Below are 24,294 nucleotides of genomic sequence, written 5' to 3'. Positions count from 1 at the left end.
TATTTGAATTAGCTGGTGATACTCTTTCATTTATATAAGGATATAACACTAAAAATAACCACTTCAGTAATTTGGATACAGACAGAAGTTAACAGACAGGTGTACTCACTGTTTCTTATCTTTGCAGGACAGCTGAGGTTGCAGTTAAATTGCTTTTAATACGTCATATAAACCAAGCCCTGCCCAGACTACTATAGCAGTAAGAAATTAGGGTTTGTCTATACTGCATCCCCATCCCATCCCACAGAGAGGGTTACAAGCATGCCTTGCATGCTCCCTTCTGCTTGCAAACACCTAATCTAGAAGTGTGGTGGTGCTCCCAGAACACTCCCTTGTGGCCTCCATGCAGGAGACCTCTGTCTCCAGTATGCCTGAAACCAACTTCTAGGACGCCCCCAGAATAGCTTTACAGTAGCATTGCCAAATTTGGTGCAGATGAGTTGGAGTGGGTGGGCAAGATGTTTTTGGGAGCATTACCAGAGACATGCCTCTTAGGGCAGAAATAGACAATACCAAATGAAGTAGATCAGCTGTTCCAGGATGTGTCCTAGCATAGCTGATCTGCTTCAGGGGGCAAAACGTGTGTTGCTCATTGTCCCACTCATTGATGCTGCAGGACAACAGGCAACATGTTCTGCCAGGGCTTGAGGGGACCAATCATGTGCACCTCAGGAATTCCAGGGCAGGATTGGGTCTCTCAGGCCCTGGGAACACCTTCCTGGCTTTCCCTGCTTACTGAGATATGCCCCTGGGATCTCTGGGGCATGCCTCAATAAGCAGGGAAAGTCAGGGTTTCCCAGAACCATCCTGGATAAGCAGGCTACTTGCTGAGGTCCTGGAGGTCCTGGAGATGCATCTTAGTAAGTGGGGAAAGTCAGGCAGGCACTACCAGGTCTTAAGGGATCCGATCCTGCCCAAGAATTCCTACGGTGTACAGGATTGGACCCCTCAAGCCCATGGATCATATGCCTGGAGTGGCTGGAGAGTGTGGACAGCTCCAGGCTGCCCATGCTCTTCCACCATAAATCAAATAGAGGTCTTCTGCCATAAAGTGGCACAAATTATTACTACCTTTTGTTGCAGCCAAATTATGGCACAAAGGGTATGGCTGTCTATTTGTTTTTGCTTTATGATGGCATTAAAAAAATGTTATAGCAGTGCACAAGTGGTGAAAGGTGACATCTGTTTCTACCACCAGGGACTGCCTGAATCATCAAAGTTCTCCAAATCTTTTCCGAAGATTCAGAGAGCTTTGAATCGATTCACACCTTTAAATTGACCCCTGATTCAATTTGGATTCGGAGATTCAGCCACCAAATCAGACCGAATCTCCTTCGAGTTGAATCACCACCCAAAGCTTTGCACAGCCCTGGTGCACAATTCGCTGCTCTAATGGTATGTCTAAATTGGAAGCTTATACCATGTTTGTTGTCAACTACCCACCTTCATCCACACTCTGAATTCTTAGGTCCTAGGACTACAGCAGATGTACTTTCAACATTAGCATGGACTGGGGTTCACAAGGTCTGGTGGGTGTATGGCTCAGCATATGCTTAGAGCATATGCTACAAATATTAGCATAGCTACCATTTACTTTTATGGCTGAGCCCTGCCTAGCAACAGTCTATGGATAAACCCCATAACTCAGTGGGAATGAAGGGTTCTTAGCACCCTAGAAGATGGGATTCTCAGTGAAGAGGACATCATGGTGGCTAGATACCTGCAGGAGGAGTGTGGCACCTCCTCCATCCTGCATAGATGGGTCTGTATGAGCAAAAGTATCTTTACTTACTGCAGAAAGACTAGGCCCATGTTGATAACTCTCATTCTGCAGGGTGGGGAAGAAGGGAAGTAGGGAGGATAAACAATACTTCTTTGACCCCAGGAGATCTTCCTGTCAAGTAGGTCATAGAGCTCATAGAAAAGATATTAAAACTGTGAGTCTTGCAGTAAACTGAGTAAACCAAGCATTTTAAGAGGGCCTGGACCACTTCACTCCCATGTTATCCTTCAAATCTGCATTTAGTAACTGTCATCTTTTTGATGCCTAATGTGACATAATTCAGTGGTTTAGCTTTGCTCTTAGTGGCCAAGCGGACATACCGGTTTAACACCACAAAAGTATGACTTGTTCAGAGTTTATCTTCTCAGTGCTCAAGGGCTTTTCATATTTGTTGCATTACTTAACTAGACTGGAAGCTGTGACTTATTAGAGGCCAAGTGCTACAACCAAATTTACAATTAGTTTTCAGAAGTGGTACCATATTTGTTTTTTGTCTAATTAACCAGGTTGTATTTTACAATGTAAGGTAATTTTCTATCATGTTCTCTCTGCTCCAAAACATTCTGTGTTATCTATGTTTAAGATTAATGTCACCTATAAATATATGGTTACATTTTTCTGTTATGTGTTATGGATATGAAAATTACAGTCATCGGCATTCATTTTGTGGATGACTTATTTTCTCCTCAAAGTGGTAGACAATAGAATGATCAGAACTTAATTATTCATGGACTATCAGCAGTGCTACAATTTCTAAATTCAATTCATCAGGACCTTGTCCTCCCACTTGGTAGCTGCAGAGCCTGTTTTTGTCTAAGAATGAGTCCCTGTGACTTTGTTTAATTTTTAGCATTTACACTTTTTCTTTTATGTTCAAGTGAGACATGTTCATTATTAAATGCCTCAGGCTTGTGAAGTACAAATGTGTTATGCTGTACTGCTTTTTACTAAAATGATATTTAATCTAATATGAAAATGGACAAAATATAATTTAAGATACACATGGTCACATTAAAAGCAGAGGTAACCAGCAGTACAAATATAGAATTAATATTTTAACACATTTTGTTTTGCTGCAGCAGTTTGCTTTTTAATGATGGTGATTTAGTATTTAAGCAATTCAGTTTAGCTTTACAAATCTGGGCCACATCCTACACTACTGATGTCATGAGAGCTTTGCCACCAGTTTCCACACATGCAGGATCAAGCACTGGGAGAGTGGGTCTCTTTCATGTCGGAATGTCTTTTTTCCAACTGAAGTCAATAATTAAGGTTAGATTTTCAGACAACTGGCTTCAGGAAAAAGATAAAACTGTACATAATGTGTATAGTTAATGAATATTTCTCCATGTAAATCAGTAGTTGCACATGCCATTACCTGATCTGCAAATACAAATATAGAATATGTATTATTTCATATGCAGGTCAACTTTCCACTTTGAAAAATTTAACTGTTAGTGAAGAAAAAGAAGACATACCAGAACCGAGTGCCTAAGGCAAGGCTCTATTTTTACAATTGGTGTGTGAGGTCCATAGCAAACATAAGGTAAAACTGTATCATTACAGCTTGTCAACTAGCATAACAAACCCTCCCCCCACAAAAAGATAGACTTATTGAATAGCCTAATTTCTCACCTGGTTGTACGCATTATGCATTACACTCTATGGGCAAAAGTCAGATTTCACATTCTAAGTCTTGATTCCAAAGTTACATAAATAAACATGCACCTAATTTGTTTACACAATTATTATGATTACACAGGCACATTAGATATTTTTGCAAGCACGCAGACAGGTAGGTACAAGTTTGTATGAAAGCACATCATTTGTTTGTATCATTGAGTACTTGTATTATCATGGATATAACTGCTCAGAGAAATTCTGTCTTACGTAGATGAATCAGATTCTCCTCCTCCACAGGAAGCTCTCTGATATTCCCCCATTGTCCTCAATTGTGTGCTTAACACAGTGGCCACGTACAAACATTCTTTTCTAGTGGTGGAAAATTTGCATCACTAGAAATGATTCCAGGAGAGGGAGCAGTAGAGCTATTCAGTCTGTAATAGCCCTCTCTCCCCTACTCTTTGTGCCTTTGTAAGGCTGGGGTGATCCCAGTCTGGGGAAACCATGGGCTGATGCTGCTATAGTCCTCCCATTTTCTGGTGACTGGAGCAGTGGAACAAAATACCCTGCCTACTTCTTACAATGGGGACTCTGATATGAGAAGCAGGCAGGAGGCTCACAGTGCTGCTGCTTCTTCTGTTTGGTTCCCACCCAGTGACAGCTGAGTGAGCCGAGCTCTGCAAAGTCCCTGCCCATTCCACACACCTGGGACCAGTGGTGTAGGGAGTGGGGAGGTGCTTTGCTGAACTATACCAGGGAAAGCCTTCTCAAGCCTGGTTCCTGGCCTTGCTGGCTTCCCCTTGCTTCCTGCTGGGTGGTAATTTAAAAGTTTGTTGAGCTGAGAACTGGGCTTAGGGAGGCTTTTCCCAAGTCCACTTCCTGTCCCCACCAGGTTTTAAATTGCTACTCCTGCTTCACAGCTGGCCAATGTGGGCAAGAAGGGGAAGCCAGAGGAAGCCAGCAAATCCCCTTTACTATCCCTGAATTAGGGGGCTGACTGGTTTGGCGAAGGGGCAGCAGGCACCTGCTGCTACCCTTCCCACTCCTTGACTGGTCTGGAAGGGGAAGGGAACTGTGCAACAAAGTCCCCTGCCTGCTTCTAATTTTAGCTTTTACTCTAGAAAGGTAAGTGAGGAGGAGGTAGTATCACTCCCTGCACTCACTTTTTGTGCTCAGGAGCTGAGTAGATGCAGCAGCAGGGCAAAGCTCCCACCTGTTTCCCATACTGGGGATCCCAGCATAGGCAGCAGAAGGGGGGGCTAATAGGGCTTAGTCCACCCCAAACATGGGCAGCAGTAGGGCTGCAAGGCAGCCCGGCCGCGAACCTCCAGCAGCTGCAACAGGGATGGGGTGGGGAGGGGCACATACGCAGTGGTGAGTGAGGGAGCGGGGCTGGGGCTGGGGCAGGCATTGCACAGCCAGGGAGGACTGAGTCGCAAGCAGCTCATCTGGGGGGGTGCGACTCCTGCTATTACATTTACCCCTGGAGGGCGTCAGGGGTGTGCCCCTGAACCTGCATGGTGTGGGGTGGGCTACCACTGTAGGCTGGGGCTAGGGTGGTGCTGGGCTGGCTGTGCTGCCCTCGGTGCGGGTTGTGGTGTTGCTGGGAGAGGGCTAGGGAGGGCGCTAAAACCACCCCAAAATTTGCTGTAGCCCTCTCTTTCTCCCACTCTGCTGCTGCCCACCCTGCCCTGAGTGCAGCCCGATCCAGGCCCCACCAGGAAGAGCCTGGTGCAGCCCTTGTCACAGCCTGCAGTGGCAGCCTGCCCTCACCCTGCACAGATCCCAGGCACACCCCCCACCCCATGCCTCCTGGTGTGCATACAGCAATGGGAGCTATCACCCCCCACCCTGCTCCAGGCACCCCCCGGACAAGCTGCTCGTGGCTCTTTTCCGTGCCCCACCTCAGCTGTGCACGGTCTGCCCCAGCTCCAACCCCACTCCTTCCCCCACCCACAACAGCCCTTTCCCTTCCCCCTGACCCTTCCCCCACAGACTTACCTGATGAAGGGGGGGGCTCGTGCACATATGAGCATGTGCACTCAGCCCTGCCCCCCCCAAATTCTCCCTCCGCCTATGGATTCTAGTGTGTGAGAAGCTGGCAAGGAGCAGCTGGTGGCTGCTCCTCCCCTCCCCTCCCTATCTATGGGAGGGACCAGAGGAGCTGCTCCCAATGCCTTCTCCAGACTGGGGTGACTCTGGTCTCAAGAAGGCAGGGAGCCTTTCCTCCTGGCTCTACTCTTCCTGGTCTCCAGGAGGAGTTAAGATGGAAGAAAGTGTACAAACATTCGTTCTCCTGTAAGAAACTTCTACCAGCTTATTTTTCTCCCAGAACTGCCATTTTTGGTCTGTGAAAAAAGTGGGAATGTGTGTACACTTTTGGTTTTTACCAGGACAATGGCAATTCTGTTGGTAGAAACTGAACATCTGTACATATATATGTGTACTAAAGTGTTCTGCCTTTTTGGGGCTTAGCTTATATCACTTTCCTTAGTAATAAAAGTAAGATAGATATTTTTAAAAATGTCACCTTAAGCAGTTTCTACTCTATTTAAATGTTGAATATGTATGCTATGTCTTATTAAGGCCCTACAAATGGGATTTTTCCCATTATCCTTTGCATACCCCAGACTCCCAATGACGTCAATGTAATCTATTAAGACAATAATTTTATATAGATTTTGATGAAAATATGTACAGTGTTTTAATACACATTATAAAATTGCATTATCGAACACAGTTGAATTGTGGTTGGTGTAGTTGGGGGCAACTGAAAATGTACAGTTTTAAAAAAGCAATCTAGATACCAATTTCTGAATTCCAGTTTTTGGTTTCAGCTGTTCAAGAGTCTAGCAAACTAAGGAACTTGTGTCTCACTATACACAAACTAGCAAATATAAAGTTGTTCCTGAATCTAAATGTAAGTCCAGTAAATTGTAAGTAATAAAGGAACATACCACAGTACCCTGGAGTTCCACAAACTGTCTTCATGGTCACTTGATCTTCCACAATCTTGGAAAGCCCAAAATCAGCTGTTAAGATTTTTAGAAACATAAAAGTTCTTACTGCCTCTATCCTTGTAACACTTGAGGTAATTAAAATGAGCATAGATTCAACAGTGGAAAGTATTTCACTTTTCTTTTAGAGACTCCTATTTTACATTACGATAACTGACATTAAGTATTTTTGGAAAATCATTTTATAATAAAGAAACAACACATTTTGTCAATGGATAAATCTGTCTCTTTCATTTACAAAATATTTTTAAACTTTCACTTGTGCTATGTGCTTCAAAGACAGGAAGATACAGTAGCTAGTACTCAGGAGTCATTAGTGTACTCTTAACTTCTGAACAAAAGCAGAGGAAGAGGGAAGCATATGCAAGCTATAGATAATTTAGATTTTATACAATGGACCATTTCCAAGTGTGATTTTATCAGATACTTTCAGCTAAATGGGGGCTAGCCAGGTGTTTGATTCAGTCACAATCTAGAAGAGCATATAAGCTTAAATGATTTAACAGAGCTACTCATGTGCTCAAAATAATTTAACAGAACTACTTGCATGTTATGCCTCAGTGATTTCCTGGGCCAGGGCCAGAGTGCTTATCTTACAGATCAAACCTCTCAGTAGTATTTGGATGTATACTTTGTAAAAACTGCAGGTTTTGCCAGCAAAGATGTTGGTGATTGCGTGTGTGGGGTGCCCTCCTCTCTGCAAAAATACTGAGCCCTGAAAGTCAGCATGGTGTTATAGGTGGTACCTTGCATATTCCATCTTCCCACAGAGCGATTAAAATAATATATTCAAAGATTTGAATAATCTCAGGGTCTTGCTCAAAGTCCTGGTTGGATGATGAGAATCTGCCTTTAAAATTGCCAAATACACTACTTTTCTGTATATTTTGTTTTGAATGTGGGAATGTATATTCTGTGCAGAGACTGACAATATAGCACTTGATGTTGTGTTGTGCTCTGTAAATGCAAACAAAAAGGCCTGCTTGTCTAAAGCTGTATATCAGTTATATCTATTTTTATATTTATAAACAGAAGAAGCCTGAAATACAGACTAATTCATTACAAATCAAAGCTCCTTTCTTTCTAAACATTAATTTTCACCAAAAGTGGGACTTCATAGATTTCATAGACATTAGGGCTGGAAGGGACCTCGGGAGATCATCGAGTCCAGCCCCCTGCCCAAAGGGCAGGAAGTCAGCTGGGGTCATAGGATCCCAGCAAGATAAGCATCTAATTTACTCTTGAAGGTGTTCAATGTAGGTGCTTGAACCACCTCCGATGGCAGACTGTTCCAGACCTTGGGGGCTCGGACAGTAAAGAAATTCTTCCTTATGTCCAGCCTGAAACGGTCTTGCAGGAGTTTGTGACCATTCGACCTCGTCATCCCTTGGGGCACTCTGGTGAACAGACATTCCCCCAGATCCTGGTGTTCACCCCTGATAAACTTATAGGTGGCCATCAGATCACCCCTGAGCCTGCGCTTTTCCAGGCTAAAGAGTCCCGTGGCTCTCAGCCTGTCATCGTAAGATCTGTTTTCCTGACCTCTGATCATGCGCATGGCTCTCCTCTGGACTCTCTCAAGCTTCTCCACATCCTTTTTGAATTGTGGAGCCCAAAACTGGACGCAGTACTCCAGCTGCAGCCTCACCAAGGCCGAGTACAAGGGGAGAATGACGTCCCGGGATTTGCTCGTGAAGCATCTATGGATGCACGCCAGCATTTTGGTCGCTTTACTAGCTGCAGCATCGCATTGCAGGCTCATGTTCATCTTGTGGTCAATGATGACCCCCAAGTCTCTTTCTTCTGTAGTGCTAACCAATGTAGCACTGCCGAGCCTATAAGGGTGCTGCAGGTTTTTCCTCCCAAGGTGGAGAACCTTGCATTTAACGGTGTTAAACACCATAAGGTTCTCGTCCGCCCATTTGCTGAGCTTGTCCAGGTCAGCCTGGATCACCCGCCTATCTTCTGGCATGGATGCTTTGCCCCAAAGTTTGGTGTCATTGGCGAACTTGGCCAGTCCACTCCTGACTCCAATGTCCACATCGTTAATGAAGATGTTGAACAGTATGGGTCCCAGGACAGAGCCTTGAGGGACCCCACTGGTCACAGGGCACCATGATGAGTGACTGCCATCAATCACAACCCTCTGGGTCTGACCACGAAGCCAATTTCCCAGCCAGCGGATCGTGGTGGAGCCAAGGCCACAACTGGGCAGTTTGGCCAAGAGGTGATCATGGGATACCAGATCAAAAGCTTTTTTGAAGTCAAGATATATGACATCAATCTCTTCTCCCTCGTCCAGGTGATAGGCCACCTGGTCATAGAAGGAAATGAGATTGGTCAAACAAGACCTACCCACAACAAACCCGTGCTGGCTATCCCTTAGAATGTTAGCCTAGGCCAATCCATCAAGGATGGCCTCCTTAATAAACTTTTCTAAGATCTTCCCCAGGATAGAAGTCAGGCTAATGGGCCTGTAGTTAGCCAGATCCACTCTCCTCCCTTTCTTGAAGATCGGCACCACATTGGCCTTCTTCCAGTCTTCGGGCACTGCACCAGAGCGCCAGGAGATTTACAGTTTAGAAAAAAGTAACAGAGCAAACTTTTTAATCCCCGGTATCCTAAAAAATGTAAGATGGATATTGAAAAGGTCCAATACGCACCTTCTGGCATAAGCACTAATACTGATGGGTTAGCACCCTGAGGGTCCGATACTCAGTGGGTACATTTACATGTGCAATTAATGTGAATGAATAAACTCCAGTGCAGTTTGCACTGGAGTTCATTGCTTCTAGGCACAGCATTTACCAGTGCACCTGGGACTGTAGCATGCTGAGCCAGGTCAGAGCAGCCCCAGCTAGCAGGGAGCCCAGGGGGTCAGCCTACCAGCCTGGGGCTGCTCTGATCTGACTCAATATGCTGCAGAGGGGCTGGATGGGGCACAAGGGTGCTCCACAGTGCAAGGCTAGTGAGCAAGCAGCCCCTGCACTAAAGCATCCTCATGCCCCAGCTAGCCCCATCAACGTCAACATGTGCATTATGGTGCACTAAAGAATGCCGCCAGAGGATAGTACTTGTGCTGACAAGTACTAACCTACGGTGGCGTTTATTAGTTTGCTGCAGCCTAATAGGACTGTATGTGTAGACACTGAGACTTTACTGTGGAGCTAGTTAGCCTACTAAAGTAAACAGCTCATGTAGATACACCCAGCACATGAAAATAATCATTCCTTCTTTTCCAAACAAATTTTTATCAGTCTTTCTCTTTCCCCATCTAGTATCACTCTGTCACCAGTGAGAAGTGGATAGCTATATTCCCTTTCATTAACTGGATAGTTCCTTAGGCAGGGAAGCATTGTTGAAACTCACGATCATAGAAATCAGTGAGCTGCTGGTATGAAAAGCTATATTGACTTTTTTGATGTCTGGCCATTTTTTTTCTAGCTGAGTAATTGACTCAGCATTCAGATCAAGTATTTTAGTCTGCATAGGTTCTCATACATACGTTGCCTATTTTGTCCCTCCCTCTCCTCCTACTAGTACTGTAATTATTGCACAAACTACCTGTCTTGATACATCAGTGTGGAAGGACAGAGTTTAGGAATAATGCTGTGTGTTTTCCTAGTAATACAATGAATGCTTTAGAAGGCTGGTGCCACTTCTGACACCATGCTACCACTGGGTAATGGGTAATGTGTTAAACCATAATATTCTACTTTTCCTTTCTTTTGGGGGGGGGAGGAAGAGAACCAGCTTACAATGTAAATAGAATTACTGTCTTTCCTAGGTTTATAAGAAAGTCTTGCATCTATTTTACTAAGCAACTACTAACACTTGGTTTCAAGCTTTGCTGAAATCCACGATAAACAACTTTTTAGCCCCAGTATGCCAAACATAGCAACACCTTGACCTTCTGCATAGTAGCAAAGAAGGAACATGAGGCAGTACTTCCAGACTGATCTTATCTGATATCACTTTCTAGCTCCTCCTACTACCTTTGCAAAACCTGACTAAAAATAAGAAAGAAATCTCTTCCTTTCTGAAAGAGAGAGCGTAAGGCTCAGCGAATTTTCTCTTTACAAGATATACAAGTCAAATCTCTTTCAGTTAAGAAATCAGAACTGCTACTGCCTACATGGTTCATCAGTTAAGATTTTGCCACTTTCTGCTTTATCGTCCTATTGTTTTGTACTGCTATAAATTGGCACACTAGCTGAATTCCCAAATTCAGCAGGACAGTAGTGAATTTTCAGATTCCAGAGCCTTAAGGTCTGCTTTTCAGAAGTGCTGGACACCAGCGCTCCTACTGACCTCAGTTACTGGTGGAAACCCAGTCCTTAGAAAATACCCTTCACACCCTGACTTCTGGCATAAAGTCACCCAGTTCAGGTGAGCTTGCAGGTTGTAGCTAGTCTGACTTCCATCCCCAACCTTTTGCCATGTGACTATCTATGCCAGGCGTATCTTTCCTACTGTCTGTATCCTACAACTTCTGCCTTCTTTAACTGCCTTTCACCTCCCAACTCACTTGTTTTGTTTTTCATTGCTTACTTCCACCTTTGCCCTCTTTTTTTTTCAATTTTCCCCAAATTTTAATATACCATCTAATATACCTATCCCATGAGCTTTCATTGTTGTGACCCCACCATTCTATTTCCTGCTCCTACTTTGTCATCCTTTGTTGCCTTCTGTTTGTAAATTCCTCAGGGTAGGGAGCTATTTTTTAGCTTTAAGATATCATGCACAGTTGTGCTGCTATATAAATAATGGGTCTGTCTATGAAGATACTGCTGCTAAAATGGAATCAAATGAAGGGGGAAGAGAGAAGATACCTGTAAACAACACACAATAACATGAATTTGAGGGAAGGATCGAGAGCATAGAGGTGGGGAGCTGCTCACCTATTTTTAATGGTGCATCTGATGCTGGTGTTGCATAGAGTAGATTTTCTGGCTTCAGATCACGGTGAACAATCCCATTTGCATGCAGGTACTGGAAAGGAAAAGTCAAAGTTGCATGAATATTTGTTACACTGAAGCATGAATTAATTTTTTCCTCTTCCTTTGTAATTAAAGTCTATTGAGCACTACCAATATTTCATGATGTGGGATAAGCAGATAAACCTAAGTTTTTAAGGGTATTTATGAAACTTCTCAGCATGACATCCTTGAACATAACTTGTCATCTGAACAGGAAACCAAAAGCTAAGGAAACAGATGTAGTATCAACTCCTGAGATTGTGAAGAAAACCGTATCTGAAATAATTATGTTACTCACTAGCCAATTGCCCATCAGGAATGACGGGGGGGTGAGGGGAAGGGGAAGGCGGCTGTGTCCTAGGAATGTGGGGGGGAAGCTTGCCCTGCCATTCCCTCTGTCCCCTTTGGCCAGCACCCCATGCCACCGCTACCTCCGAGGAGCGGGGCTGGGGGGGTGACCTCAGCCCCCTGCTCCGTCCCCTCCACCCCACATTATGGCGACGCTCTGTCGTGCCACCCATCTGCCTCCTGTCTGGAATGCTCTTGGAAAACTCTGATTGGTTGTTTCAGTCAGCATTGTGATTGGCTGCTGAGAAAACCAATCAGAGTGCAAATAAAGTGTTATGCACAGACAGACAGACTAAGGCTTTTATTATGTTAGAATTATTATATTAGAATGATTTTGCTTTCAAATACAACTGTAGCATCTAGGAGTGAATGTTAATCTAATAGATATTGAGATAGATTCAAAGAAAGATAGATTTTGAAGTGACCTTAAAAATGAATTTAGTTTAATCCCCAGCTCAAGGCAAGAACACCCCTGCCTAAATTATCTAAACCAATGTTTGACATTCTGAAATCTGGACCATGAGAAAAGCATTAGAATACATTCTGGATCATTCTGAAAGGTGAGAACATTGTTGCACAACTACTGAACTACATACAGCCTTTGAAGAGAGCAAGTGCAGTGAAGAATGTTACATGTATGGCACTGTAAAAATAAACCCTTCAAAATCCTTTCTACAGGAGACTGAAAGATTATAACACTGCATAGTCCTGGAGTTTCAAAATTCCATCTGTCCTGCTGAGCAGTTGCCTGTAATGCCATGTGAATTTGTTGAATAAGAGTTATTTTAAGAAATATGGTGCTGTCTTGCTGGAACAGAAAGAAGAATTCTAGTGATTAAGGACTACATCTTAGATTGCAGTGATGAAGAACGAATTATATATATGTACCAGGCAGCAAAGAATGGAAGACAATGAGAGATATATTTTCTTTTACTTTCTTGTGCTGAGAAATTCTTCAGCAAAAAAAGAAATCTTCACTCTTTATAAATGCTGCACAAAGGGTGGAAAGAGATGTTTTATTTGAGATGCCATAAATATACATCTTATGCCCCGTTTTCATGAGAAAAAAGATGCATTTGTACCTTGTGTTAGTAAACAAGTGGCAAGTACTACACAGTAAAACCATAATTTGGACAAGGTAGTTCTGTTTGTAACATGATTTAGCAGACTAGAATAAATCCTGGGCTCCCCCATACTCTTTATTTTGGCCATTAACATGCCTGTAAACTACAAAACATCTAATTTATACTGGAATTGTAGTTCATGTTAATTGGCACATATCTGCTATCACAGCTACTTTCCCTCAGGTGGATTTCTTCAGCAGCATTAAAGTGGATTTTTTTGTTTAATAGTTACCTTGGCGGAAAATCCTGAGTAGCAAATATGGTATTTATTGCTAAGTAGCTGGGAAATCAGCATTATGCCCTTTCCCATTACTGACCTCACCTCATTTGCCTCAAAGTAAAACTTATATACCTTGTCTTCATTGTAAAAACACAGTAGGGTAGACAACACTTATTAGTTACCCCTGGTAAAAATATACCATTTTTTGTCAGTGAAGACTTAGCCCTAGTGAGGGTACATCTACAACATAATACTGGAGTGCTTGACGTGAAACAATAGCAGCACGCAATGAACATGCCAAAAGAAATCAAGCTGGACTGAGCAGAAGTGGGTTGCTGAAAGTATCAGTATTAATATGGTAAAATTTAGTTTACCTCTACCAGGGAGCTGAGAAGCAACCAGCCAGAATAAAGGATAAGTCAGAGTGACAAGTAGATACTTATGGCTCATTCTTATGACATATTATATTTAGCATCTGTGGGCAGGTTAAGCTTTTAGCTAAGCTTACAGAAAGACTTTTAGCAAGATGTTGTTTTTACTATGCCCATAGCTTTCTAAAAGTTGTGACAGTCTGGGGTTGAAAATGTCACTGTTTTAATTTCATCCCAAAAGAGCATTTTTATGGGTGGAAAATTTGGGCAAAACCAGCTCAGCTGTTTTTCAGTAGTCCGCAAGTTAATGCAACATGCCTCCTTCAGTTAACACTTCCCTGTAATTCCAAAATGGATTCTATTTCTGTTGATGCAAAAAAACAACTCCCTCTTCCTAGCTTCCTCTCTGGAGTATCTGCCTGCTTCCAGGCTAGGGTATTCATTAGTTGTTTTGGTGGGGTTGACTGTAGCTGTGTTGGGCTAAGGACAAGGCAGACAAGGCTATTTGGGTAAATGTGACATTTTTTATTAGACCGAGTAGTTGGATTTTTTTTTCCAACTACTCAGTTGGTCTAGTAAAAGATGTCACGTTTATCTAAATAACCTTGTCTGCCATGGTGTTCATTTCACACCTCTTCTAGGTGTAGTTGCCCTCTTTTTGATCTGGTTCTCCTGATGCTCAGGCGGCATGTTTGAGACCTTCTGAATTTATGCCTTCCTTGCAGAATCAGACCTCAGTCAATGCCATAAGCCTGACAGTTAATTTTTTTTAAATTCCATTCACTTCAGCCAAGATAGGTGAAAGGAGAGCCTAGCCCTAGGCATTCCAAGTATGTAATGCAGTACTTACATGCTACTGTAGACTTGATAATTACATTAATGCCACATCATCTACCTGTGAGGAGTGATTTAAGTAAATTGGCTTAGAAACTGAGCTAGTTAAATCAGTACAGTGTACTCTAAGATGTGCACTCTTGTTTTGGTTTAAAAGAGCTTTGTAATGATTTAATTTAACTCAATGTCTCACTGATTTAATCAGTATGATGTTCTTGCATTGACAAAGCCTTTGGTACTGTGGGTCCAAAGATAATTACTATGAAAGCTATGTTTTCATAGATTTCATAGACATCAGGGCTGGAAGGGCCCTCGGGAGATCATCGAGTCCAGCCCCCTGCCCAAAGGGCAGGAAGTCAGCTGGGGTCATAGGATCCCAGCAAGATAAGCATCCAATTTACTCTTGCAGGTGTTCAATGTAGGTGCTTGAACCACCTCCACTGGCAGACTGTTCCAGACCTTGGGGGCTCGGACAGTAAAGAAATTCTTCCTTATGTCCAGCCTGAAATGGTCTTGCAGGAGTTTGTGACTGTTCGACCTAGTCATGATCTGAATTAAGAAACAGAAACAATTATATTTCACCCTGAAAATTCTTGCCCCTCAAACAATTATATACTCACTTTGTAACAATTATCATAGTAAATATCCCACCTCTAGTTGTTCCCTCTACGTCATTTAATGGTCAAAAGACACAAAAAGAAAAAAAAAGAAAGCCCAAGGAGAAGCTGATAGTCTAGTAGAAAAGTCACAAGACTATTTTGTGTAACTTTATTAATCTTGAACTCTGCCTCATCTTAGAGAATTTCCTTATCTATAAAACAGTAAATAATTTTTCATGAACTGTTACAGTCTTGTGGATGAAAAATGTTGTAAATATGCCATGGTATGTAATAATGTACCATTATAGTTGTTCCTAATAGTATGAAGAGATATTCAAAGATATCTACTTTTACTTTTTTCTAACTGTCAGCAGATTAAAAAAAAAAAGAATGGTGGATCTTCAATTGCAATTTATTGTGCTAGCACCTGTTACACTGTAACAGGTAGCCCTCCCCAGTGCCATCTACCTGGTAATCTGCGCCTTATGTGGGGTGCCCTTGGAGCCTTCTATGGGGTTCTTATGTCCCACCCTATACTCTCCTGCCACGTCTTGATGGAAATTATGATGATAATGTTCTTGCAAGTGGGAGACTGCCTATTGTATTGTGTATGTTGGGGCCTTTCACCTACATGGGCCTGACCCCTGTTTTTCTCTAGCTAGGCCTCCCCGTCTAAACCCACTAAACAGGGTTTGACTCCGAGGCTCTAGCCTATTCCGGTGTCTTGAGGCTCATGGCCCCCTTTCCTATTCCAATCTGGAGCCCAGCCCCCCGGTCCGGAGGCCTGGGCACTAGTCCCACAGCCAGGGGGTTGTAAGTTCAAAACTAGGGGATGACCCCAACCTTGCACTCTCCCAGTCCAAAAGAAACCAAAATAAAGTTATACCCCAGGTGCACCAGACTTCCCTGGCCTTTTTAAGATCGCAACTTCAGGAGTAGGGGTCTGTGCCCCCCAAAAGCTATGCCCTTGCTAGCGCCAGGGTCCCTAAAATGAGGCCTCCTAACAGCCTCACCCAAACCGCCGGAATTATTCAATAATCAAAAAAGAAAAAAATAATAACTGCTACCAACCAATATGATCAAACGAAGCAGCAGGTCAGCTTACATTCGCAGGTTTTGTGCTTCAGCTCCTTACCGTCGGCTATGGTCCTTGCTGTGGTGCGGCTGTCATCTCTCTGCAGCTTCCGTGGTTCCCGCCTTTGGACTGGTCATCCAGGCTCTCTGTGGATTACTGCCATTCTGCCCAGGGTTTTTATAGTCCTGCCTCTTCCAGTCAGCTGACTAGCTGGCCAGGCTCAGCATTTAACCCCTTCCTTACCAGCATTCCGTGCCCAGAAAGTTCTAGCTTTAAAGGGGTGGACCTGCTTTCTGGTGGCAGGGCTAGGGCTCCCTGTTACACACACCCTGACTAGGGGCTGTGAGTGTGGCTCCACCCCACAGGGACCCCCAACTCTCCTGCCACAACTTGATGATATATATATAAAGAAGGAAGGGGTTCAGTGGTGTTTTCTTCCCCACTTGTCCCAGAGATGTGGTACATTCACAGGTGCGCCATGGTGTTCCTCGGGGCTCTGCCTCCCCTACACTCTGCCCACTTGCCAACCGCTCAGGTAATCAGGTCTTTGCCCTAACAAAATGTCAATTGTGGGATCTCATGTTGAATCTAATGATCCGGCCCACTGTCCAGATGTCACACCTGTAGCTTCGACTCCTCGCCTCAGAGTCTGAGCCTCAGGTGCTAGGCGTCTTCCCCTAGAGGAACACTATCTTGGAATGTGTTAATGTTGAGGGGCTGGGGACTGCCCATCCCCAGCCTGGTGCCAGCCACTGCTCCTGCTCCTCTCTGTGGTGCAGTGCCTCCAGAGCCACTGCTATGGTGCATGGAGCTTCCATCCAACCAGTGTGCTCCCAGCCGGCTTCTCCCCACTACTGCCTTCCAGTGGGGTTTTTAAATTCCCTGCAGTGGTGACTCCAGCTGTAGCAATCATCCGGCTGCCACCCTGCCTGGGAAGCAGCCACTTGAAGAGCCAGTGAAACACTGGCTCGCATGGCTCTTGCTTTGTCCCAGCCCATTCGAGAAGTGAGTTTCCCGGGGCATGGATGGCTCTCCTTTCCCCCTTGGGAATGCCAGGGCTTTCCCCTGGCATTTCCGAAGCCTGTGGAGGTTTCTCGCCACCACAGCACCATAACCTACTTTCAGAAAATGTGTATTTATTTCATAGCACTATATTTCCATAGCAACATTACTTTGATTTATTAAGATACAGTAAAGTCCTATAGCACCTATCTACAGAAGTGAATGATTTGCTTATTGAGTAACAGAAGCTAGTCTCTTTGAAGACATATTACCATAAATGGGACCTGGATGGGTTACATTTTTAAGTGTGTAACAAACAAAAAGAACAATGCAAGTGCACAAGAATTGCCTTCTCTCAGACAAATAATCTCAATTAAAAGATTTTTTTCCTACTTGCATTGTTGTCATATTGATAATAAATTTTGCAAGTTGAGATCAAGCAAAACATCAACCCTACCAACACTTAAGGCCAGATTGTCAAAGAGGATCTGAAATAAGGATGTGTTTATAGTTAAAAATAAAATAACACCCACATCCGTGGGAGCACAGATCACGCATCTTGCACTCATTTATTCTCTTCTGATCATCTGAGCAACTGTGGGTTTTGTATGGAAACTTGTGGGCCCAGCAGTTCAAAGCTGCGCTGCTAGGCTACGTACAGACATTTGGGGAAGTTAAACTGAGTTCAAAATGGCTGTCCGATTTAAACTTAACTTGTCCTGGTGCCGACCTTACACTTACAGACCCAGTTTCAGTGACCAGCAATCAGTCTAAACCTGTAGCAGAACAGAAGTTCCCTGTACACCAGTTCCCTGGTTTAAGATAAAAAATTAAGTTGAATCTATGTAATATCAAACTTACTTTCTTTAGGTTAAATTGGTACATGGAACTTCTGTATACTTTCCTTGGGCAGCGCAGGGGCTGGGAAAACCCTGGGGCTGCTGTTTTTACTCCCTGTCCCCCTGCACTGGTCTCTCCCTCTCCCCCCATGGGCCCTGACCAGCCAGCCCCCTCAACTGCCATCCCACAACCCACTCTAGGTGTAACCACTTTTGTCAGTGTTTGCTGCTGCTGGAGCTGAGCAAGTAAGTCCCAGTGGGGGAGGGATGGGAGGAATGGGGGTAGGTTTGCTGGGGGGGACTCCACCCCAGCCCACTTGTGGGTCATGCTTGCTGCCCAATGCCACCCATGGGTCATGCCTTCCCCACCACTCCACTAGGGTGGCTATCATAGAGGATGTTCTGGTTTTCTGTTACTCTGACCTCTATTGATTTTTCTCTTCAAACCTGCCAAAATCACTTAATGAGAATTAGCTTAATGTGTATTAAATTTAGTTGCATTTAAATGCAAGTGTATATGCACCCTAAATATTATAATCTATGTCTTCTAGGTTTTTTTGGGTGGAGGGAAGGTTTTTCTTTTTAAATAGAATTAGGAGTTGTAGTTCAGTGTTGGATGTTAGCAGCTGGTCCTACAATCACTAAACCTTCAAATTTTCTCTAAAAATACAAAGAAAGAGCTTCTGCTCTGATTTCTGGGATGTCTAGACTCATAATTAAGTCTGTGGCCTTGGCAAAACTGTGTCATTGTGTAATGAAAACCACTGCATAGCAATTTAGTTTAATTACAACTACATAATGTTCGATGGGCATATGGCTAATTGATAAAACCTCTGGAACAGCTAAGAGAAAATTTAAATAACCTTTTAAAGAACCTCCCAAGACCAAGAGGACCCATTCCTTGGGTGGGAAAAAGATCCTTATTTTCTATTCCATTACTTTTTGATCATTTAATTTTTATTGGTTTTCAACAATCGATTTAGGTATATGGGCTTTACATATTTCTAGTTAAACAAGACTCCATATAATCCTTGCTGGGGTTATTTGATCCCAGCAGTCCTTCCTGCCCAGGGGAGGAAGGCTGGACCCAATGATCTCACAAGATCTCTTCCAGCTCTAAACTTCTGTGAATCTGTGAATAATGTTATTTAGAAACATTATTCAGAGTAAGTCCTACAATATGGAGAAAGACAAGATTTTACTATTCAAAATGTGTACTCCTTGGATTACACAGTTCGCTGGTGGTCTAGATTCCAAAAGTGTATTAAAGGAGTGAATAGAAGAATTTGGTAAGGCTGGTAAGGATTCAATAATTAAGATGTTGGGAAGAAAAAAAACCCCTTAAAATCTCATAGCTACTGAACAGATTTCCCTAACATTGCACTTCCATTCCTAAAAACAAATATACTACATTTACTCAAATATAAGATGAGAAATTTTCCCTCCAATCAGCAAAGGGAAAAGAGCTCCCCAAGGAAACCTCATTAAATATATTACCTATCATTAAACTGCTGCCAAACGTGGCATGTACTCAGTAATAGAAATCAACTATGAAATTGATTCCGGCTAGTAATCAGAAACCAATTTAAATCTGTAACACAACAGAAGTTCAGTGCACACAAACCACTTTCACACAATCCATACCTACAGGTTGGGGAACTCCCCTCTTGTCAGCACAGAGGCGGAAAAGGATCTTGGAGTCATCACTGACTCCAAGATGAACATGGGCCGGCAGTGTGGGGAGGCAGTCAGGAAGACCCTGCCACCAGCCAGTATCCTATCTCCTAGATGCTTCAGCCTTCTCTCTTCAGACTTCTGATACTCTCAAATACATGTCGGAGATCCTACATGCAAGCCTAGAGGTCTTGGGGTTCAAATGCCCCCAAGTCTTTCTTGCCCGTAACCAAAAGGCCATAAGAGCAAACTAGGAAGTGAGCCTGAAAACACTCCAATCACTATAAATTGTGTAGCTGAGACGCTCCCATTTGGAGGCTATACTAGACTCTCATATGGGTGCCTTCCCATAGAACAATGGACAGGTCCCCACCCTCAACAAGGCTAAGAAGAAAGGGAATCTCCCCTGCCAGGTATAATAAAACCACTTGGACCAACACCACCCTTATGGTATCTCCCCTGTCAAGTAAGTGAAGACCACCTGAATTAGATATATATAGTTTCATAGTTTCTAGGGTCGGAAGGGACCTGAGCAGATCATCTAGTCCGACCCCCTGCCATGGCAGGAAAGAATACTGGGGTCAAACGCCCCCAGCAAGATGTTCATCTAACTTCCTCTTAAACACCCCCAGGGTAGGAGCCTGCACCACTTCTCTAGGAAGTTGGTTTCAGACCCTAGCCACCCTGACCGTGAAGTAGCGCCTCCTGATATCTAACCTAAACCTACCCTCTGCCAGCTTGTGACCTTTATTCCTGGTCACTCCTGGCAGTGCTCGGGGGAACAGTGACTCCCCCAATGCCTGCTGATCCCCCCTGACTAGTTTATAACAGGCCACAAGATTCCCCCTCAGCCTTCTCTTGCGGAGGCTGAACAGGTTCAGGTCCCGTAGCCTCTCCTCGTAGGGCCTGCCCTGCTGCCCCCTGATCATGTGAGTGGCCCTCCTCTGGACCCTCTCCATGCTGTCGACATCCCTCTTGAAGTGTGGTGCCCAGAACTGGACGCAATACTCCAGCTGCGGCCTGACCAGTGCCGCATAGAGGAGGAGGATCACCTCTTTGGACCTGCTCGAGATGCATCTGTGGATGCATGACAAGGTGCACTTGGCCTTCCTTACTGCCTCCCCACACTACCGGCCCATGTTCATCTTGGAGTCAATGATGACCCCAAGATCCTTTTCCACCTCTGTGCTGACAAGAGGGGAGTTCCCTAACCTGTAGGTATGGTGCCATTTGTTCCTCCCCAGGTGCATCACCTTGCACTTGTCTGTGTTGAAACCCATCCTATTCTTGTCCGCCCACCCTTGTAACCTGTCTAGGTCAGATTGTAGCCTGTTGCATCCTTCCAGTGTGCCCACGTCCCCCCACATCTTAGTGTCATCAGCAAATTTGAACAGGATGCTTTTTACCCCCTTGTCCAAATCACTGATGAAGATGTTGAACACCGCAGGCCCAAGGACTGAGCCCTGCGGAAGCCCACTGCCCACGTCCTTCCAGGTTGAGAAGGACCCATCCACTACCACCCTCTGGGTGCAGCCCTCCAACCAGTTGGCGACCTATTTGACTGTGTGGGTGTCTACACCACAGCCCCCCAGTTTCTTAATGAGAATGGGGTGAAAGACAGTGTCAAAAGCCTTCCGGAAGTCCAGGAAGACTATATCCACTGCTACCCCTGCATCTAATGATCTGGTGATCTGATCGTAAAAGGCCACCAGGTTAGTCTGACAGGACCTGCCACTGATGAACCTGTGTTGGTTGCCCCTAAGCATGCAGTCCCCTGCTGGCCCCTCCTGGATGCATGCCAGCATAATTTTCTCGAACAGCTTGCCTAGGATCGAGGTAAGACTAACTGGCCTATAGTTTCCCGGGTCCTCCTTCCTGCCTTTTTTGAAGATGGGGACCATTTTGGTCCTCTTCCAGTCCTCCAGTACCTCACCAGAGCACCACGAGTGCTCGTAAAGCCGTGCCAGAGGACTTGCAATGACCTTGGCCAGTTCCTTTAGAACTCTAGGGTGGAGATCATCTGGGCCGGCTGACTTGAATACGTCCAACCCCTCCAGAAGCTCCCTAACTAAATTCTCGCTAACCCGTGGCCCAGGTGTGCCTCTCCTGGGGCCCAAGGGTGGCCCAGCAGGGAGGTGGCTGTTCAGGTCCCTACTTAGGAAGACAGAGGCAAAGTAATCGTTAAACGTTAGCTTTGCCATCTGGTGTGACGACCAAGTTTCCCAACGCGTCCTGCAAGGGCCCCACATTACCCGGGACCTTCTTTTTACCCCCTACGTATTTAAAAAAGGACTTCTTATTGTCCTTAATCTGGGAAGCTAGTCTCAGTTCCATCTCTGCCTTGGCCTTCCTAACTACCCCCCTACATCCCAGAGCAACTACAGAATAGTCCTCCCTGGTGATGACCCCTTCTTTCCATTGGGTGTAAGCCTCCTTTTTAGCAGGGAGACATTCCCGGATGCTTTTGGTGAGCCACAGAGGCTTGTGTGCTTTCCTGCTCCCTTTGATCCTCGTTGGGATTACCTTCCTTTGGGGTTGGAGGATCATCTCCTTAAGGAGTGACCACTCTCCTTGGACACCTGGCTCCTCTCCCTTCTGGGACCTCAGTGCTTCTCCAACTATCCTCCTTAGCTCATTAAAGTTTGCTCTCCTAAAATCTAGGGCCCATTGCACTCAGTCTCCGTCAGAGCCAACTCTTTTTCAGTTACAGTGAGCCACTACACTGAATACATTTTGACTTCCTCTTTACTCCCAGAGCTGGGCTGTGACTCTCTTTCCCATTTCCAATGCTTCCTGTTTCTTCACCACTGTTAAAAGTCTGGCAAACATCACCAAATGGGGCCCCAAAACAGCTCACCCAGAATCCCTCTGTTGCCCCCTCTTTCAACCTGTTGCATACGATGAGTGTGGTCCCACCCTCCCTGAGGTAGAGCTGGACCAACTTGCCCTGTGCTTCATCTATGTATACATTTTGGAGGCTCCCAGAACACCTGGTTTCCGTCATGAGTTGGGGCTAATTAGCACATAGCTCCTTTGTTGGGGTGTATCTGGTATACACACACATACTGAGAAGTGCTGAGCTATGGAGTCACCGTGATTTGAAATGCTGTTAACAGTGCTGCAGCCCAGCCCCTATATGGTAAAGCATAAGCCTTTTAATTTTGGACTAATATCATTCATAGTTTGTACTAGATATAAACAGGTAATTAAGTGCTGCTTAAAGGTGTGTTTATGAAGTACCTATGCTAAAACTTGCAGCAGTTTCAAAAAAGGTAAAATGTACCAGTTCTGGATTAATTAGGTCTATGGGTACCCATAATAATTTGCCTACATGCAAAATACTACAGGCATGTTTATTTCAAAGTCAGTGTTTTCAGATTTGCTCCACACTTCCACCTGCTCCAAAAAAACAGGGTCTGACAGCAAGCAGAGTGGCGAAGGGGTTGCAAAGGGAAGAAACTGGGAGAGGTGGGGAGGGCAGATGGCAAGGGGGCCACCTAAACCCCTCAGATTTATTTTCCCTGCTGTAGCAGTGGAAGGGGGACAAATTCAAAGAAAAACTTCAATACTTAGATTCTATACCTGGAAAATTATAACAAATTTATACATTTTCCATATATAGAATCTAATTATTGGGGGACTTGTCTTATATTCGAGTAAATACAATAAGATGATGTGTTTATTACTTACATAGCAACACAGAGTAAATAATTACAGATTGGTATGTGGCCAAGATCATTTGTCTTTTTGTCTATGAACAAATTACTTAAGCTCTATGCAGCTAAATTTCTTCATCTATAAAGCAGGGGTGATTCTAACATTTGTGAAATGTTGTTAGGTGTGGGAATGAAAAGTGAAGTGACAGCTTTATGAGCACTCATGGTGCTCTGGCGTGGTGCCAGAGGACTGGAAAAGGGCCAATGTGGTTCACATTTTTAAAAAAGGAGAGGAAGAAGGACCCAGAAAAATATAGGCCAGTTAGTCTTACCTAGTTTCTGGGTAAGCTTTTTGAGAGAATTATCATGGCGCATGTCCATAAGGGGCCAGCAGGGGAGATTATGCTTAGGGACAACCAACATGGATTTATTAGAGGCAGGTCCTGTCAGACCAATCTTGTGGCCTTCTATGACCAGGTCACAAAATCCTTAGATGCAGGGGTAGCATTGGACGTAGTCTTTCTGGACTTTAGGAAGGCCTTCAACACTGTCTCTCACCCCATTCTCATTAAAAAACTAGGAGATTGTGACACTGACACATACACAGTCAAACGGGTCACTAACTGGCTGGAGGGCCGCATCCAGAGAGTGCTGGTGGATGGGTCATTTTTGACCTGGAGGGATGTGGGCAGTGGGGTCCCCCAGGGCTCAGTCCTCAGGCCCGCACTGTTCAACATTTTCATCAGCAACTTGAACAAGGGGGTAAAAAGCACCCTGTTCAAATTTGCAGATGACATGTGGGCATGCTAGAAGGGAGGAATAGGCTGCAATTGGACCAAGACAGGTTACAGAGGTGGGCAGATGAGAACAGGATGAGTTTCAACACTGACAAGTGCAAGGTGCTGCACCTGGGGAGGAAGAACCAGCAGCACACCTACAGGCTGGGGAACTCCCTTCTCGCCTGTGCAGAGGCAGAAAAGGATCTTGGAGTCATTACTGATGCCAAAATGAACGTGGGCCAAAAGTGTGGGGACGCAGTCAAGAAGGCCAACTATACCTTGTCATGCATCCACAGATGCATCTCAGGCAGGTCCAAGGAGGTGATCCTCCCCCTCTATGCAACACTGGTCAGGCTGCAGCTGGAGTACTG

At 44.5% G+C, this 24,294-nt stretch overlaps 1 protein-coding gene across 4 annotated transcripts in view; it reads right to left on the bottom strand.

The window, feature by feature from the left end:
* The window catches only part of CAMK4 (calcium/calmodulin dependent protein kinase IV), a 338,512-nt gene that overhangs the window by 46,502 nt on the left and 267,716 nt on the right, over positions 1 to 24,294 (bottom strand). For all 4 annotated transcript variants that reach the window (XM_090038364.1, XM_090038366.1, XM_090038365.1 and 1 more), the window contains 2 exons: positions 11,325 to 11,415; positions 6,364 to 6,438 (listed from right to left, as the gene is read on the bottom strand). In XM_090038364.1, the coding sequence (XP_089894490.1) occupies positions 6,364 to 6,438; positions 11,325 to 11,415 (166 nt within the window). The remainder of the gene's footprint in view (positions 1 to 6,363; positions 6,439 to 11,324; positions 11,416 to 24,294) is intronic.

Source organism: Crocodylus siamensis, chromosome 3 (genome assembly GCF_052110815.1).
Source record: "Crocodylus siamensis isolate JL-2025a chromosome 3, ASM5211081v1, whole genome shotgun sequence".
NCBI lineage: Eukaryota > Metazoa > Chordata > Crocodylia > Crocodylidae > Crocodylus > Crocodylus siamensis.
Note: the sequence above shows the minus strand (reverse complement) of the source record. Positions and strands in the feature narration are given on the sequence as shown.